Raw genomic sequence first — 14953 nt, 5'->3', positions numbered from 1 at the left:
ACCAAACTCGAACCGAGACCTTGAAATGCTCAGGTAGGTTTCTCATGCAGCCAGGGCTTGACAGCTGGACTTACTCACTAACGTCGTCAAGCTGGAGGCTTCCGGCGAATCATGAAGCTGAATGCAGCTTCTGACACCTCGAGCCTCAATCACGCCTTCCTACCTTACCTACCTTAAGGTAGGTAGGTAGTCCCCCACCCCTCTTCCGCGCATGCACGATAAGGTTGTCCCAACTCCAAAGACTGGATGAAAACCTAAGGTACGTTCTAGGCTCTACTGCTGGCGAACGCAACATCAACTTGGCATTTCGTGATTTCATCCGATCGATAATCTTCCATACAGTCCAACGCCCGGATTCCATGGAGCCGATCGAGACCCAAAGAAGAGGTAGATACGAAGTATCATGGTCCATACTAGCCACAGTTCGCTAGAAGAATTTTGTCAACTGATAGTCGTTTGCGTGCCGCCCCTTATATGAAGTGATCAATGATCATCTTCCTGAAGGGCATTCCATGATTTTTAAGGAATAAGTAAGCCGTTTTTGGAAACCCGCAGACGGAGGTTCTGAACCAATCAGATGATCCCAATTGGACTTGCCCCGCGCCCCTCAATCGTCAATGGCGGGGCCAAAAAGACATGCGGCTAAAGCCCGGCGAATCTCCGTTCGCGATAAGATAAGACAAGTTTGTTCGAAAAGATTGGAAAAAAATCTCGGGCGACGACTCGAAGGACAGTACCTCAGGGCCTTGAACGAACCGCATTCCAGGAAAGGTGATCGAGTCCGTCAAGTCCACATGCTCGCCACAATGCCTCACTCGGAGCAAGAAGGGCCCCTGGTCAAGCGACAGAAGCTCACTGTCGCCTCCAAGCCTGCCACCGCCACACGTCAATCCTCGCGCATCTTTGCGCCCTTTCGAGTATGTCTTTTGAATACTGATGATCTAGGACTTCCCATGCTAATGCCGATGCTTCTCCCAGACTGTCGGCCTCGTCTCCCCCACAAACGTCCCGTTCACTTCGATCCCCCTTGGAAAGACGACTTACCAAATTACGACATCCGTTGGAAGAGCCCTTCAGACCTACGATTTAAAGAGAGGTCTCAACCTGGTCTTCGTTACTCGTCCCCAGACCCCAGCCGACATCACCACGACACTTGCATGGAAGGACAAGGTGTTCGCCGCATGGGGCGATGCCAGGAAGGGCGAGAAGCAAGGTCTCTGGGCATTCAAGCGTGGAAAGAAGGTTGAGGAGCTCGAGCTTCCCGAAGACCTCAACGAGCCTATCCAGCAGATCCTCATCTTCGGCTCCTGGATCGTTGGATGCGCTGTGACGAGACTCGAGGTTTGGAAGTCGGCCACTCTGGAGCACTACACCACGCTCTATACCATGGCTGGCAAGTCGGGCGCCAATGAGATCACAGGCGGCGTCACCAACATGCCCACCTACCTCAACAAGATCTTTGTCGGTCGCAAGGACGGCTGGGTCGAAATCTGGAATGTCAGCACCGGCAAACTCATCTACACCATCCTCCCTCCGACCCCCGACTGCGGCGCCGTCACCTGCATGCAGCCTACCACGGCCTTGTCACTTCTTGCCATTGCCTACGCGAACGGCAACCTGGTGATCCAGAACATCCTGACCGATAAGCCAATTATTCAACTCAAGGCCGGCCACGACGATGAGCCCGTTACTTCAATCTCTTTCAGATCCGACGGCATGGGAGCAGGCCACGATGGCCGCAAGGACGGTGTCATGGCAACCGCTACCGCTGCTACAGGAGACGTCACGTTCTGGGACCTCAACAATGGAGGTAGGGTCATGGGTGTTCTGAGGAGTGCGCACAACCCCCCGTCAGGCGACGGTCCCTTGGTAAGAGGAGGAATCAGTAAGGTGGAGTTCCTGTCAGGCCAGCCGGTTATTGTCACCAGTGGACGGGACAACGCGCTCAAGACGTGGATCTTTGACGAGACTCCCTTCTCCGCCATCCCGCGTATCTTGCACCAGCGCAGCGGCCATGCCGCGCCCGTCAAGTGCCTGGAGTTCCTTCCCTCCGACTTTGATGGAGCCGATGCAGGCAACAAGTGGCTCCTCAGCGGTGGTCAAGATCGCAGTCTTTGGGGATGGAGTATGCGACGCGATGGTCAGAGCACCGAGCTCAGCCAAGGAAACATCCGCAAGCTGGCAAAGAAGACTGGTATCCTTTCTGCAAAGGCGATGGCCAGGGGCCCTACAACGACTCTAGAGGATCTCAAGGCCCCCGAGATTACCTGCATCGCCAGCTCTCTCAACCGCGACGGTGGCATCGGCGCCTTGCCCGGCAACCAGCCCATCTGGCAGAAGCACAGGGAGAACAAGAAGAAGCTCGATGCCGAAGTCAGTGGCTCGACTGGGTGGGAGAGCGTCGTCACGGCACACAAGGATGACGTTTGGGCGCGTACATGGTTCTGGGGTCGCAAGAGAGCTGGTCGATGGGCATTCCCCACGGGCGACGGCTCTTTTGTCTCTACGATCGCCATCAGTCCCTGTGGTACTTTCGCTCTGGTCGGTTCCGTGGAGGGCAGCATCGATATGTATAATTTGCAATCCGGCATTCACCGCCAGCGCTTCCCATCCAAGCTCACGCCCGCCCAAGCGAGAGCGCTAAAGATTCAGCAGCTGAAGCAGGCTGACGATGTTGTGCAGCTTCACACCGAGAAGAGCAGTGGCTTTGCGCCTGGCACAGGAAGGCACACGAAGGCAGTAACGGGTATTGTGGTGGACTCGATGAACAAGAACGTCATCACCTGCTCCCTGGATGGCAAGATCAAGTTCTGGGATTTTGTCACGGGTAACCTCGTGCACCAGATCAACTGGGCGCCGATGGTCGCCATCACCGGGTGCCGATACCACGCCGCAAACGACCTCATGGCTTTTACCTGCGACGACAACTCGGTTCGCGTCGTTGACCTGGAGACGAAGAGGACAATTAGAGAGTTCTGGGGCTGCCAAGACACAATCAACGACTTTTGCTTCTCCAACGACGGCCGCTGGATCATCGCCGCTTCACAGGACTGTGTTGTCAGAATATGGGACCTGCCCACCAGCCACCTCATCGACGCCATCCGTCTCGAGAAGCCCTGCACCGCGCTGGCCATGTCCTCCTCGGGCGAGTACCTCGCCGCCACGATCGAGAACGAGCTCGGCGTCGCTATTTGGACCAACAAGTCGCTCTTCACGCACGTCCCGACGCGGCAAATCTCGGACAAGGAGGCCGCGCTGCTCACGGGACCCACGACGTCCGGCGAAGGCAACGAGGGCCTGCTGGAGGCGGCTTTCACCGAAGACGGCGACGCGGACGCGGTGGACGAGACCGTCGTCGCGCCGACGGTCGACCAGCTCAGCGCCGAGCTGACGACGCTGTCCCTGGTTCCCAAGAGCCGCTGGCAGACGCTCCTCCACCTGGACCTGATCAAGCAGCGCAACAAGCCGACGGAGGCGCCCAAGGCCCCCGAGAAGGCGCCCTTCTTCCTGCCCTCTGTCGGCGCCGGGAAGCAGCCGCAGCAGTCGCTTGTCGAGGGCGCCGCGGCACCCGAAGCCGATGCCGCAGCGGAGGCAAAGTCCCGCATTACCAAGCTCGAGCGCGGCCGCATGCAGGAAGCCTTCACGAGCAAACTGGACGACGGCGCAGCCTCAGGAGACTGTAAGATGATTTCACTCAAGCTAGACGTAACGGAAGAAGCTAACATAATAAATAGTCGACGACTTCATCACCCACCTCAAATCCCTCTCTCCCTCGACGGCAGACCTCGAGCTCCGCTCCCTCTCGCCCGAGGACGGCGGCCTCCTCAACTTCATCCGCGCGCTGACGAGCCGCCTCGCGGCCCGCCGCGACTACGAGCTGGTCCAGGCCTGGATGACTGTATTCTTGCGCCTGCACTTTGACCTTGTCATGGCCGACGCGGAGCTGCTGGAGGCGCTGGGCGAGTGGAAAACGCTGCAGGCGCGGGAGGCCGGGCGGCTGGACGATCTTGTCGGGTACTGTAGCGGTGTTGTCGGGTTCTTGCGGAGCCCTAGGACGTAAATAAAGAGGGGGAGGGAAAGTAGAAGGAAACGGGACAAAAAAGCGTGTGTATTTATTCGTTGTGATCTTGTGGAAAGAGTTGGGACATAGAGGTCATGGAAGTTGTGTGTCATGGAAAAAGGAGGAATGGCGCCATTCATCGTAGGGACAATCGTCTGGCGAGATGAATGAATCAATCTTAATACCCACCAAACGGCACTCAGGAGCAACATGCCTCTTGATCTCCTTTCTCCCTGTTCATCACTTGATCTTTTCACTGCTCCCATTCTCCCCGTCACAAGCTGATACCAAGAAAAGAAGAGCAATTCGAGCCGAGCTCTAGTCTACCTAGGTACACATCACAAGTATGTAGGTAGCTATCCAATTCACAAGTGGATGGCTCCCAATACCACCTTTGACACAGACTCGCATGAACCCGGCAACTACAAGCCGAGCCAGGTCTCCAGAAGTCCAGGCATCATCGAAACTTTACGGCTCGCACTCTTCCTCTGAAATACCTAAAAACGACCCGGTCATCCGGTTCCGCCAAGGAATAAATTATGAACCCCACGGGGGAAGGACCCCAATACGTGGGAAATTGTACCGGGGAACCGAAAGGCGGGACCATCAGTGTCCCTCGACGCGTTGTTACACCGACGCAACCTAGACACACGGCAAGCCGGCCGCAACGTTGGGGGTGAAAGGGAGGTGGGTGGGCGATCCTTTTCTCACGGTTCACCTCAAGTTTCTCAGGGGCAGGCCAGTTGCTGGGTTCCTGCAGACGAAGAAAAGGATTCTTCTGGATCATGGGAATTGAAGTGCCACTCCTTGGCTGAGGGCGGTGACTTGCTAGTGTCGAAGTCTGCCAATCTTGGGGTTCCTTGGCCCCTTGGGCCCGGCTCGCCTCGGCGAAGAGGGCACCGAAGTCAAGGCGGAGATCGGCGGAGGAGGGGGGTGGGCTTTTTGCGGGTGGTCTGGGGGAAAAGTTGGGCGGCGTGCGGAGAAGGTCCAACGACACAAAGGTAAATTACCTACCCCAGACTTTGGAAAAGAATTGGGCCATGTCATTCGCCCGCCAGTCCGGACCTCAATTTCTCCACGCAGACATGGTCGTCCTTGCATGTCAATAAACGTTCATCATGGATTCTACGTTTCCACTGGGTGTGTTTCTCTCAGGTACGCCAAACAAAAGACTGACGGCCTTCCCCGCATCTCTCTCTCTCTCTGTCTCTGTCTTGCTGACGTACTTATCCAGCTTCGCTATCTGGCAATCTCTGCATATCTAGGTATCCGACGATCCATAGCCCCTCGTTCGGATACGGATGGATACATCCCAACCTAACCCTGCGACCTGCGGGGAGGGCCTGCCAGCCTAAATATGTCGCTGGGGGGTCATGGGGTTGTATCCTCCCTCCCCCAAGAGAAATAAACAAATTCCGGAGATGAGATGCCCGAAATCCTCCTTCCTCCACACCAACGACACGCCCAACGGGGCCGGCCCCGTCATGAACGGGGTGTCTCGGGAGAATAGCCTGCGGTCATAAAAGGAAGCAGTCCTGTCTCCATGCTGGGCCGTTTTTCGTCTCTTTTTGCTGGTTAGGCAAGCGAAGAGTAGAAGTTCCGACGAGAGCATCAAGTCGAACGAAAACCTTTTCGCCGGTTCTCCTGTTTACCATCGTCGTCGAACGATCGTCTCTACCGTATCCACAAACATCGTAGAGACTTCCAAGACGACCGCAAAGATGCGCGTCTCCTCCCTCCGCGGCGCCGCCCTAGGCACAGCCCTCGCCGCCCTCGCGACTGGCGCGACAGCAGCCCTCAACGCGACAGAGACCTCTAACCGCCTCATCATCGCGAACGACCGCCTCTACGCCGCCGTCTCTAAGCCCGGCGGCGCCGTCGTAGAACTCACCCTCGACGGTGTCAACCTCCTCGGCACCGCCTCCGGCGCCACCGGCCAAGGGCCGTACCTAGACTGCTACTGCACCCCGCAAGGCTTCTGGACGCCGGGCACCGTGAAACCCACATTCCAACTCTACTCCGGCACCGACTCCGCCGGCGTCGCCTACGGTGGCGTCAAAATGTCAGATACCTACGCCTCGACGGGCCAGGTCCTCGAGCAGTACTGGTTCCTCCGCGACGGCGAGACGGGCTTGCACATGTTCAGCCGCGTCGCCTACCACAACGAGACGGCGCCCTTTTTGCGAAACCTCCAGGAGCTGAGGACTCTGTTCCGCCCCAATGATCCCATGTGGACGCACCTCCTCACCAACCCGACGCAGTACGCGCCTCTCCCCTCAAAGGACGCCGTCGCCCAGCAGGTCGTCGTCCAGGACGCGACGTGGTACCTAGGCAACACGCCCCAAGACCCCTACGTCCAGGAGGAAGCCGACTGGTTCACGAAATACACCTTCCAAGACACCTGGCGCGACGTCGACGCCTACGGCATGTTCGCCGACGGCTCCAAGACGGCCGACGGCTCCGCGTTCGGCGCATGGATGGTCTTCAACACGCGCGACACGTACTTCGGCGGCCCCCTGCACTCGGACCTGACGGTCGACGGCATCGTCTACAACTACATCTCGTCCAACCACCACGGCGACCAGACGCCCAACATCACAAACGGCTTCGACCGCACCTTCGGCCCGCAGTACTACCACTTCAACAAGGGCCCCGCGGGAACCTCCATCCTCGACCTCCACGCCGACGCCGCCAAGCTCGCCGACCCGACGTGGAACGCGGACTTTTACGACGACATTGCCCACCTCGTACCCAACTACGTCCCCTCCACGCAGCGCACCACCTGGAAGCTGCACGTCGACCTCCCCGAGGGCGTGACGAAACCCATCGCCGTGCTGGCGCAGAACGGCGTCGACTTCCAGGACAACGTCTTTGACACCAAAGCCTACCAATACTGGACCGACATCGACGCCCAAGGTTACGCCACGATCCCGCGCGTCAAGGAGGGGACATACCGCCTGACAATCTACGGTGACGGCATCTTTGGCCAATACATCAAGGACGACGTGAAAATCGTCGCGGGTAAAATCGACACCACCCACGCGCGCTGGCGCGAAGAGACGTCCGGCACGGAAGTCTTCCGCATCGGCACCCCCGACAAGTCGTCGGGCGAATACCGCCACGGCTTCGCGCGCGACACCACCAAGCCCCGCACGCCGGAAGAATACCGCATCTACTGGGCGCGTTACGACTTCCCCACCGAGTTCCCCGACGGCGTCCGCTTCCGCGTCGGCGAGGACGACGTCGCGCAGAACCTCAACTACGTGCACTGGGCGGCGTTCGGAGGCAAGGGCAACTCGCTCCGCCCGGAGCTCTACCTCGGCGACGGCAACGTCAACAACTGGACCCTCGTCTTCGACCTCGAGGAGGCGGCCGTCAAGCAGAAGCGGTACGGCACGTTCACGGTGCAGCTCGCGGGCGCCAAGACGGCGGCGGGCAACACGGACGTCTTCAACGCGAGCGAGCCGCACTCCAACTTGAAATACACCGTCAACGTCAACGGGAAAGACCTGGAGCCGTGGGTGATTCCGTATTACCAGAGCAGCTCGTGCGCGGTGCGGTCGGCGGTAGTGTGCTACAACGTCGCCAACAAATTTGTCTTTGACTCGAAGCTGTTGAAGGCGGGCGAGAACGAGATTGTCCTGAGCTTGCCCTACGGCGCGACGAATTATGAGAGCGCCGTGCTTACGCCTGCTATTTACGTGCAGTATGATGCGCTGCGGTTGGAGATCAAGTAAATTCGTCGTTTGAGGTTGACTAAGGGATGGGCCCTTCAGTAGATGCAATAAGCGAGGCAAGATCAAGAAATCAATAAAGTTTAACATTTATTCATCAGACAACAGTCTCTCATTTTTTGGTCTTTTGCTTTGACTCTGTGCCGAAGAGCCGGGTCCTGACCAGACCCGTAAAGAATCATTGAACGAACGCAAGCAAGAGCAAGAGTTTAAAAAAAAAAAAAAAAAAAAGAGGCTGAGTCTGATTCGGAGTAGGGACGAAAAAGAATTGAACGCAGGTTTGGGATGTGGCCCCGCCGCGCGGTCGGATGTAAAACGGTTCGTTTCAAGACACTGTTGACTGTCAAGAAAAAGGTGGGAGCGTCGTGTTTTACGATAAGGCCCGGACCGCAAACAGCCACCAGTACGCGTAAGAACCTCCAAGGTGAGTAGAAACTAGAGATTGTGAAAATGGTGGTGGTGGTGGTGGTGGTTTACTTTCCCAGGCCTAGGAGTAGGAGGCAGGGGCGTGTTTGGGCCTGCGATTTGGTTCTTACCGTAGGCGTCGCATAGAAGTGGAAATTCTGTACGAAGAGATGGAGTTTTGTCGATTGGCGTACGGTGTACTTTCGCATGCTATGTGCGACCCAAAAACCAGGGTTTCGAAGCCGTTGAACCTTGCTCAATGATGTTTTTCTCTACTTTTTTTTTTTTTTGGCAATGGCTGTTCAGTCTGTCTTTGGTTCAAGTGTGGTTGACATATCTGATGCCAAGTGGTGATGCATGTTCATGAATGAGAAGATCAATGTTTACCCAATGTGAAGAAGGAGGACAAAGTCTCAAACCAAGCCAAGTAGTTGGGTTCGTGCTCCAAAAGCGGTTTGGAACTCGTGACGTTTCTTGAATCACGGGAGAGCTACGTTAGACCAGCCTCAAAGGGTTGCGCTCGTGTTCAAGTCGCACCAATATCTGAGCTTGGTAATTAGTTTCTCGGCCGGGTGAGCTTCCGTAGAGGACCTGGGAAACGTCACATTCCGATAACCGATTCGTAGTCCGTGAAAGGGACGATACTCCGAGAAACGCAGACACATGCGGAGTGAAAGAGTTTCGTCAAACGCCGCCTTTGCCGAATCTTTTCCAATAGCTGAATCCGATGCTCCGAATAGTGTACTGCGTGAGGTTGCTATTAGTTTCTTGTCTTGGCTGGGCGTAACCTGGCCACACAATTGCTCAAGTCCCTAGATGGACGAGACTAACACTGCCCACCCCACCCCGCCCCCAAATCTGCAAGTAAGTGCAGACGGCAGGCTGCGCCAGGCAAATCGTAGGATTTCGCGACGTAAGTGCCGCGGCCAAGGCTAATTGTATGCCGTGCAACGGCGAGCTGGTGCTCGGTATGCATCAAATTCAAGGTTGGGCGGCAGAAGAGGCGGACGTACTAGGCCTTCGCCGGCAAAAGATCGCCGGGCTGGACAGAAGCTGTAGGTAGTCTGTACGCCCAATATGACGGTCGGTAGGGCTGCCCATCTGCACGCAGCTATCAAGAAGGGACTTTGGAGCGATGCTGTGCCTGTACCTGGCTATCTCTTAGGCTCTCCAGAATGAGTGAATGATCGTCCGGCTGCGCTGAGCAAGACTGATGGGGCGTAATGTTGCATATGCTGTCTCTGACCAAAGATCATTCTTCTGATTATCGATTCGTGCCCGCGAAATCCCTCACCCAAAGAACTTTGGGCGGATGACGAGAATAGTATCAACAACCGCGGTATCACCGTCTCGTCATCGCTGCCTACGGTGAGAACCTAAGTTAGGCAGCACTTTTTTGCTTGAAGGATGATAGTTGGTTGGCTTCGATCCATCCAGAAGACGCACCTTTGGGCCGCAGGCTCCGGGCCGCCTTGAATGTCGGTGTGACCTCTCATGTTCGAATGCCGAAACCAAAGTGATCGTCAGAGCATTGAGCAAGGTCACGGCTCCATTGAGGCTGATTCGTGATCTTTTCTCATCGTAGCATTGCTCTTGTTCTGCACAGGGTCACTTGGCCGCCAGTACTGCGACCCTGCCACGTCGAGCATGCTGATTCGAAAGACGAGAGCTTTGTTGTAGCAAGGAGAAGAAGAGAGGCTGTTCTGGTGCCAAAAATCCATCATGACTATGATCATCCAAAGCTCCAGGTTCGACATCGGCTCCCACCTGCAGGTTGCGGGCCAGCTCGTGGTGCGAGGTGGTCCCCGACAGTGGGAATGCGAGAAATGCCCCTCCATCCCCGCTGTCAGCTCGGGTCGTCAGCCACCCCCCGGGACCAGGGTGGCACTGATGCCTCTGGTGTCTTTGCTGGCATGTCTCTGGTGTTCTGCATGTCGAGGTAATCTTGTTGAGCTCCTCGAAATAAAGCGAGCCCTGGTTCCCCGTCTCGCCAGTCGACACTCAGGAGAAGGAAGGTACGGATACTTGGTAAAGAATTATCCATGGCGCTCCACCGCATTGAGGATCAGCCTCTGCGCCGCCGCCGTGAGAAATAAGCTGTCAAGCGACGAATTGGAGACGTCAACGTCGGGGCCTGGAATTCTTGGATGGTTCTTGGTCAGTCTTGGATGACGAGCCGTACTCTGTGAACATGATTTTGCCGATATTTGACTGCACGCCGCAGTCATGCGTATAGGAGGACAAGGTTCGCGGACTTTTGTCAATAGTCGGTCTGAATCGGACTGTCATCTGAGTCTGGAGCCCATTCATCGTCCGCAAGCTTGATGATCCCTCCTGCTCGGCTACGTCAGCGGAGCAATAGCTCTGGGTGAACGATGTGGTGATGATGCACCCATGAGGCGAATGAATTGGTCCCGAGGCTGCGATGTTGTGCAATGACTGAAAGGATGACTCGGAGTGAGTGAACAGACATGACAATAAAGCGCAGATCTAGAATGCGAGTCTGGATCATGGGAATGAATCACAGCAGTCGGAGCTTGTTGATGTGCAAGTGTAACGTGCGACCTCATCATGATGGGTCTCTGAGGATGTTGCCCTGACCATGCTGGAATAGATGCCTCAGATATTCGCGGACCAGCATCCTTTGGGATTCCGTAGCTTTCTTAGGCGTTCCTAGTCAGATTGAGCTGCCCATTGCATATCGGGGTACAACTCTATGAGGATGGAGAGCAAGGTGTACTATCATAGGGGAAAGACGCAAAAGAATGTGTACGGAAGAGAAGGGAAAAAAGATACGTCCCCCTCTGACACGAGGAGCTTCAGGTATCTCTGGAGGACCAGACGAAGGAGGAATGGAGGAGGAAACTAAGGAAAGACCCGCACGTGGCGGTGCGCAATGTGCAGATTTTCCCAATTAGGGGCGGCAGATGCTGGGGTATCCCCTCCTGCCCGGGGCCCAGTCCCAGATGTCCCAGATGTCCCAGCCAAGAGACCCAAGACAGAGGGGGACATGGGGCTTGCAACACCCTTTAAGCCCCTGGTCATAGCACCCGTGGCTAATGGAAGGCCCGGATACCGATCTCTGGTTCCTGGACGTTGGAACTTGGCGCCGCTGTGAGTGTGACAGTCTCACAGTCTCACAGTCTCACTGCTCACAGCTCAGGCGCTGGCTCGATGGGTTCGGGTTCAAGGTTCGTCACATGTACCTTATCGCCCGATAAGCGGTCCGGTGCAATACGTACCTACCTCTAGCCCGGATGGGACAAACCACCACCAGGGACCTCACAAAGTACCTTGTACCGCAGGTGCAGTTAGTGCGGTCTCGCGCCGCCCGCTAACACAGCATAACGTACAATCTTGTCTGAAACACCATCTACCGCCAGTCACCTTTACACATTCAGCTCTCAAGCTCCCCATCCCCAAATGACTCCAACGACTCCCAAGCAACCAAGACTCCCAAAGAGTCTCCGAGCTGGCGGTAGATCCTCGTCCCGTTCGAATCTCTCCCAATGAACGACAGCGCTTACCGACCCGCTCGCTCTCCAAGGAACCGCTGTTCAAACGCCCTTGTCTTGTCTTGCCCCTTTTGCTATCTGTACTCCGAGTTTGCTCTGTTACTCTTCGCCCGTTTCTACTGAGTACGGATACTTGGTACTTTCGACTCTTCGCGCTTTGCCTCTCTGGTCATCATCTCATCCCATGCTCCTTGGTTCTTCCTCCTCCTTCACATCCCAGATACACCAACTGGCCACCACAGTCTGACCCCTGACTGTGATCTTCGTACTTCTTTGCCGGGTGGCCCCTGTCAGGGCGCAGCCGCGTGCGATGTGCTGGCTTGACGAGAAGGCAGCTCCTGATCCCAACATCAGATGAAGCCTTGTTTTGTTTTGTGCTTGTTTCCAGGCTGCGAGTAAAGACACAAGCAAAGAGGATCATGGCGCTGTCATCGCAGGATCAGGACGTTGGCAAAAGCCGCGCCTGCGCCAGCTCCTGCTTACATGTATTCTTGCCTTCCTCTTGCTCGTCATCCCACCTTGACGCTGATCTTGACCTTGACGACATCTCCGCTTCTTCCAACCCATCATCTTCATGCTTCCATTCCTGCTGCTGCCGCTTCCGCCCCAGCTTTCCACTTTCTCAGAGCCCTGCTACCAAGATTGCCGTCCAGGATCAGCATTACCGTCCCTCCTCATCGCCTTGTCCGTACCCGCCTTCTTCCCACCACCTCCATTACTGCTGTGCCGGTCCACCAGTTCGGAGGAAACCTGGACAAGGGGCACATGGACCGGAATCCTCGTCCGCTCCTGATATATTTAACATCCCGGCCTTCATCTACCGAAAGTGGCCTCTCCTTGCTCTCGCCATCGCAGCTAATACATATATCTTCCTCCACTACACCTCTCACTTCTCTACCTCGAGCAGAGAAGACCAGACGAACTGTCCCACCTCCTTACTCAACGACTTATACTTAATAATCATCAACATGGTCGCCAACGTTGGAGGGCTCGCAGCCCGGGCGGTCTTTCTCATGTCCACTCGTCCTATTGCCCAGAGAGCAGACGTCGCCTCATACACCAATAATGCTGTTGCCGCCATCCGCACGCTCGAGACGACCTGGTACGATGTTGGCTCTGGTCTTTGGGACAACGCCTGGTGGAACAGCGCCAACGCCTTTACCACCCTCGCCGACTTCGCCAACCTGAACCGGGATGCTGCCAACGAGCTGAACATCGGAGGCATCCTCATGAACACATTCCAGCAGGCTCAGAAGGCTACAGCATCAGCTTCCAAGTCTATCAACGCCGCAGGCCTTGTCACAACCTCGTACGCCATCACCAAGCGCGAGGTACCGCTGCCTATCGAAGGTCGTCAAATGAGCGCTCAGGGCTTCCCCAACTTCATCAACGAATTTTATGACGACGAAGGCTGGTGGGCGCTCGGCCTGATCCGCGCCTACGATGTTACCCAGAACCAAGACTACCTCGACATGGCCGTGCGCATCTTTGCCGATATGAAGACCGGCGGTAATACCAACTGCAATGGCGGCATCTACTGGAGCAAGGACCGCAAGTACGTCAACGCCATCGCCAACGAGCTCTACCTCAGCGTCGCCGCCTCGCTGGCCAACCGCATCTCGGGCGATAAGGCCAGCTACCTCAAGATCGCGACTGATCAGTGGACCTGGTTCAAGGCCACCGGCATGATCAACGCCCAGGGCACCATCAACGACGGCTTGGACGGCAACTGCAAGAACAACGGCGCCAACGTGTGGTCTTACAACCAAGGTGTCGTCCTCGGCGGTCTCGTCGAGCTCAGCAAGGCTAATGGCGACAAGTCGGTCCTGACAGACGCCACCAACATTGCCAAGGCGGCCATCAAGCAGCTGGCCGACGACAACGGCATCCTGCACGATACGTGCGAGCCCAACTGCGGCTCTGACGGCAATCAGTTCAAGGGCATCTTTGTTCGTAACCTGCGATACCTGCAAGAGGTGGCGCCCAACAATGATTTCAAGACCTTCATCACCAAAAACGCCGACAGCAACTGGAACGCCAACCGCGACTCTGCTGGCAAGATGGGTGTCGTCTGGTCGGGCCCCGCGCAAGGCGTTTCCGGGCCGACTCACAGCTCAGCACTCGACTCCATTGTTGCCGCCGTTGCCGTCGCGTGAGCGGGACTTCCTTTGAGAGATTGATTGTTCTCAGACCTTTGGATCAACATCATCATCGGGCAGGCGTTGGAAATTTTGCTTTACTTCACATGGCCGCTCTGCAACACACTCCTTCTTTCTAATTGGGCGCAGGGGAAAAACGGCAACGAACGGATTAGACTTGATCAAGAACGGGATACCCCTCAGAACACACGGACACTCCTTTGATGCCCCGAGCTGAGGGAGACAAGAGCAGCTCGGGCGGCGCACAGGAGGGTTTTGCTTATTGTTAATAATGACTCTAATGAGTAATGATACCATAGTTTCGTTTTGGATAGTTGTTTGCTTAGGCTTGCGCGTGAGCAAGCGAATATACTGGGGCACAGACGTGTTGGATAATACTACATGATCTTCCACCACATACATACACTATTTGATGATCTCCAGTTCTATGAGATTCACGATTTCACCCAAACAAATGGTCACCCTCTCTGGATCCACACCAGCAGGAAAGCTCGATTGAGCTAAGCCTTCCATCGACTCAAGGAGACATTCTAGAAGGACTGAGCGCCAAGGGGTTGTCTCCATGGTGGTATCGGCGCGAGAGTTTAAATTGGGAGTTGATGCAAAAACTCTCGAGGGCCCCTCCAAGAAAGGAGATCTCCCGGAACGATCATCCGTTGGCTCGTTGGCTCGCTCGCTCGGGGCTGTGAACCGGTAGTGTTGTAATAGTATGTACACCATATGCGAAAGAAAGTTATTTCTGGCGCATTGCTGATCGCTTCCGCTTTAAATTGCCCGCGGTAGATCGTTCGGGTGGGATGATCGGTTGGTTGGTCTTTGGTGGTTTATTATGCGGGGGAAATTGCAATTGGAGACCAACACCGGTCGTTTAGCCCTTGTTCCTGTCAGGTAAACCTTTTTCTTTTCTGTGTTAGGGACGAGACCCTAGGTTTACACAGTAGGAGCCAGTGTTCTCCATGTTAGGATGGTTTGTTGAAATTTCATGCCCGTGTGTCGTTTTTCTACGCATGATGGCTTGTCAGTTCATCCTTTTCTCCTTGGCAGCTATATCCATCCTACGTTTCTAAGGAACTTGCTTGG

General features: G+C 55.7%; 5 protein-coding genes across 5 annotated transcripts; 3 read left to right on the top strand and 2 right to left on the bottom strand.

Annotated features, from left to right (window-relative positions):
* Positions 1–25: 25 nt before the first annotated feature.
* Positions 26–513, bottom strand: BDZ83DRAFT_605106 (uncharacterized protein). The gene has a single exon (XM_060507314.1). It carries the CDS (start codon positions 410–412, stop codon positions 146–148), a length of 267 nt encoding a protein of 88 aa, XP_060369500.1. The 5' UTR covers positions 413–513; the 3' UTR covers positions 26–145.
* A 281-nt stretch (positions 514–794) lies between these two features.
* On the top strand, positions 795–4060 carry BDZ83DRAFT_716279 (WD domain-containing protein; the record flags this gene model as incomplete). Its single annotated transcript, XM_060511837.1, has 3 exons — positions 795–917; positions 979–3679; positions 3735–4060. The coding sequence occupies 3 exons, from the start codon at positions 795–797 to the stop codon at positions 4058–4060; spliced, it is 3150 nt and encodes a 1049-aa protein (XP_060369499.1).
* Positions 4061–5423: 1363 nt separating this feature from the next.
* On the top strand, positions 5424–7837 carry BDZ83DRAFT_32289 (rhamnogalacturonate lyase). Its single transcript, XM_060502382.1, has one exon. It carries the CDS (start codon positions 5782–5784, stop codon positions 7795–7797), a length of 2016 nt encoding a protein of 671 aa, XP_060369498.1. The 5' UTR covers positions 5424–5781; the 3' UTR covers positions 7798–7837.
* Positions 7838–12682: 4845 nt separating this feature from the next.
* Positions 12683–13870, top strand: BDZ83DRAFT_568508 (glycosyl hydrolase; the record flags this gene model as incomplete). The annotated part of the gene is made up of 1 exon (XM_060504079.1): positions 12683–13870. One exon carries the CDS (start codon positions 12683–12685, stop codon positions 13868–13870), a length of 1188 nt encoding a protein of 395 aa, XP_060369497.1.
* Positions 13871–14188: 318 nt separating this feature from the next.
* BDZ83DRAFT_605096 (uncharacterized protein) lies at positions 14189–14953 on the bottom strand. The gene has a single exon (XM_060507313.1). It carries the CDS (start codon positions 14591–14593, stop codon positions 14279–14281), a length of 315 nt encoding a protein of 104 aa, XP_060369496.1. The 5' UTR covers positions 14594–14953; the 3' UTR covers positions 14189–14278.

This window comes from Colletotrichum acutatum (assembly GCF_030867785.1).
Source record: "Colletotrichum acutatum strain CBS 112980 chromosome Unknown BDZ83scaffold_11, whole genome shotgun sequence".
NCBI lineage: Eukaryota > Fungi > Ascomycota > Sordariomycetes > Glomerellales > Glomerellaceae > Colletotrichum > Colletotrichum acutatum.
The sequence above is the reverse complement of the archived record's forward strand: the minus strand, read 5'-3'. Positions and strand labels throughout refer to the sequence as shown.

What these genes read in the sequence shown, in the direction of transcription:
- BDZ83DRAFT_605106 (XM_060507314.1), bottom strand. Translation starts at nt 412, where the DNA reads ATGGACCATGATACTTCGTATCTACCTCTTCTTTGGGTCTCGATCGGC.
- BDZ83DRAFT_32289 (XM_060502382.1), top strand. Translation starts at nt 5,782, where the DNA reads ATGCGCGTCTCCTCCCTCCGCGGCGCCGCCCTAGGCACAGCCCTCGCC.
- BDZ83DRAFT_605096 (XM_060507313.1), bottom strand. Translation starts at nt 14,593, where the DNA reads ATGGTGTACATACTATTACAACACTACCGGTTCACAGCCCCGAGCGAG.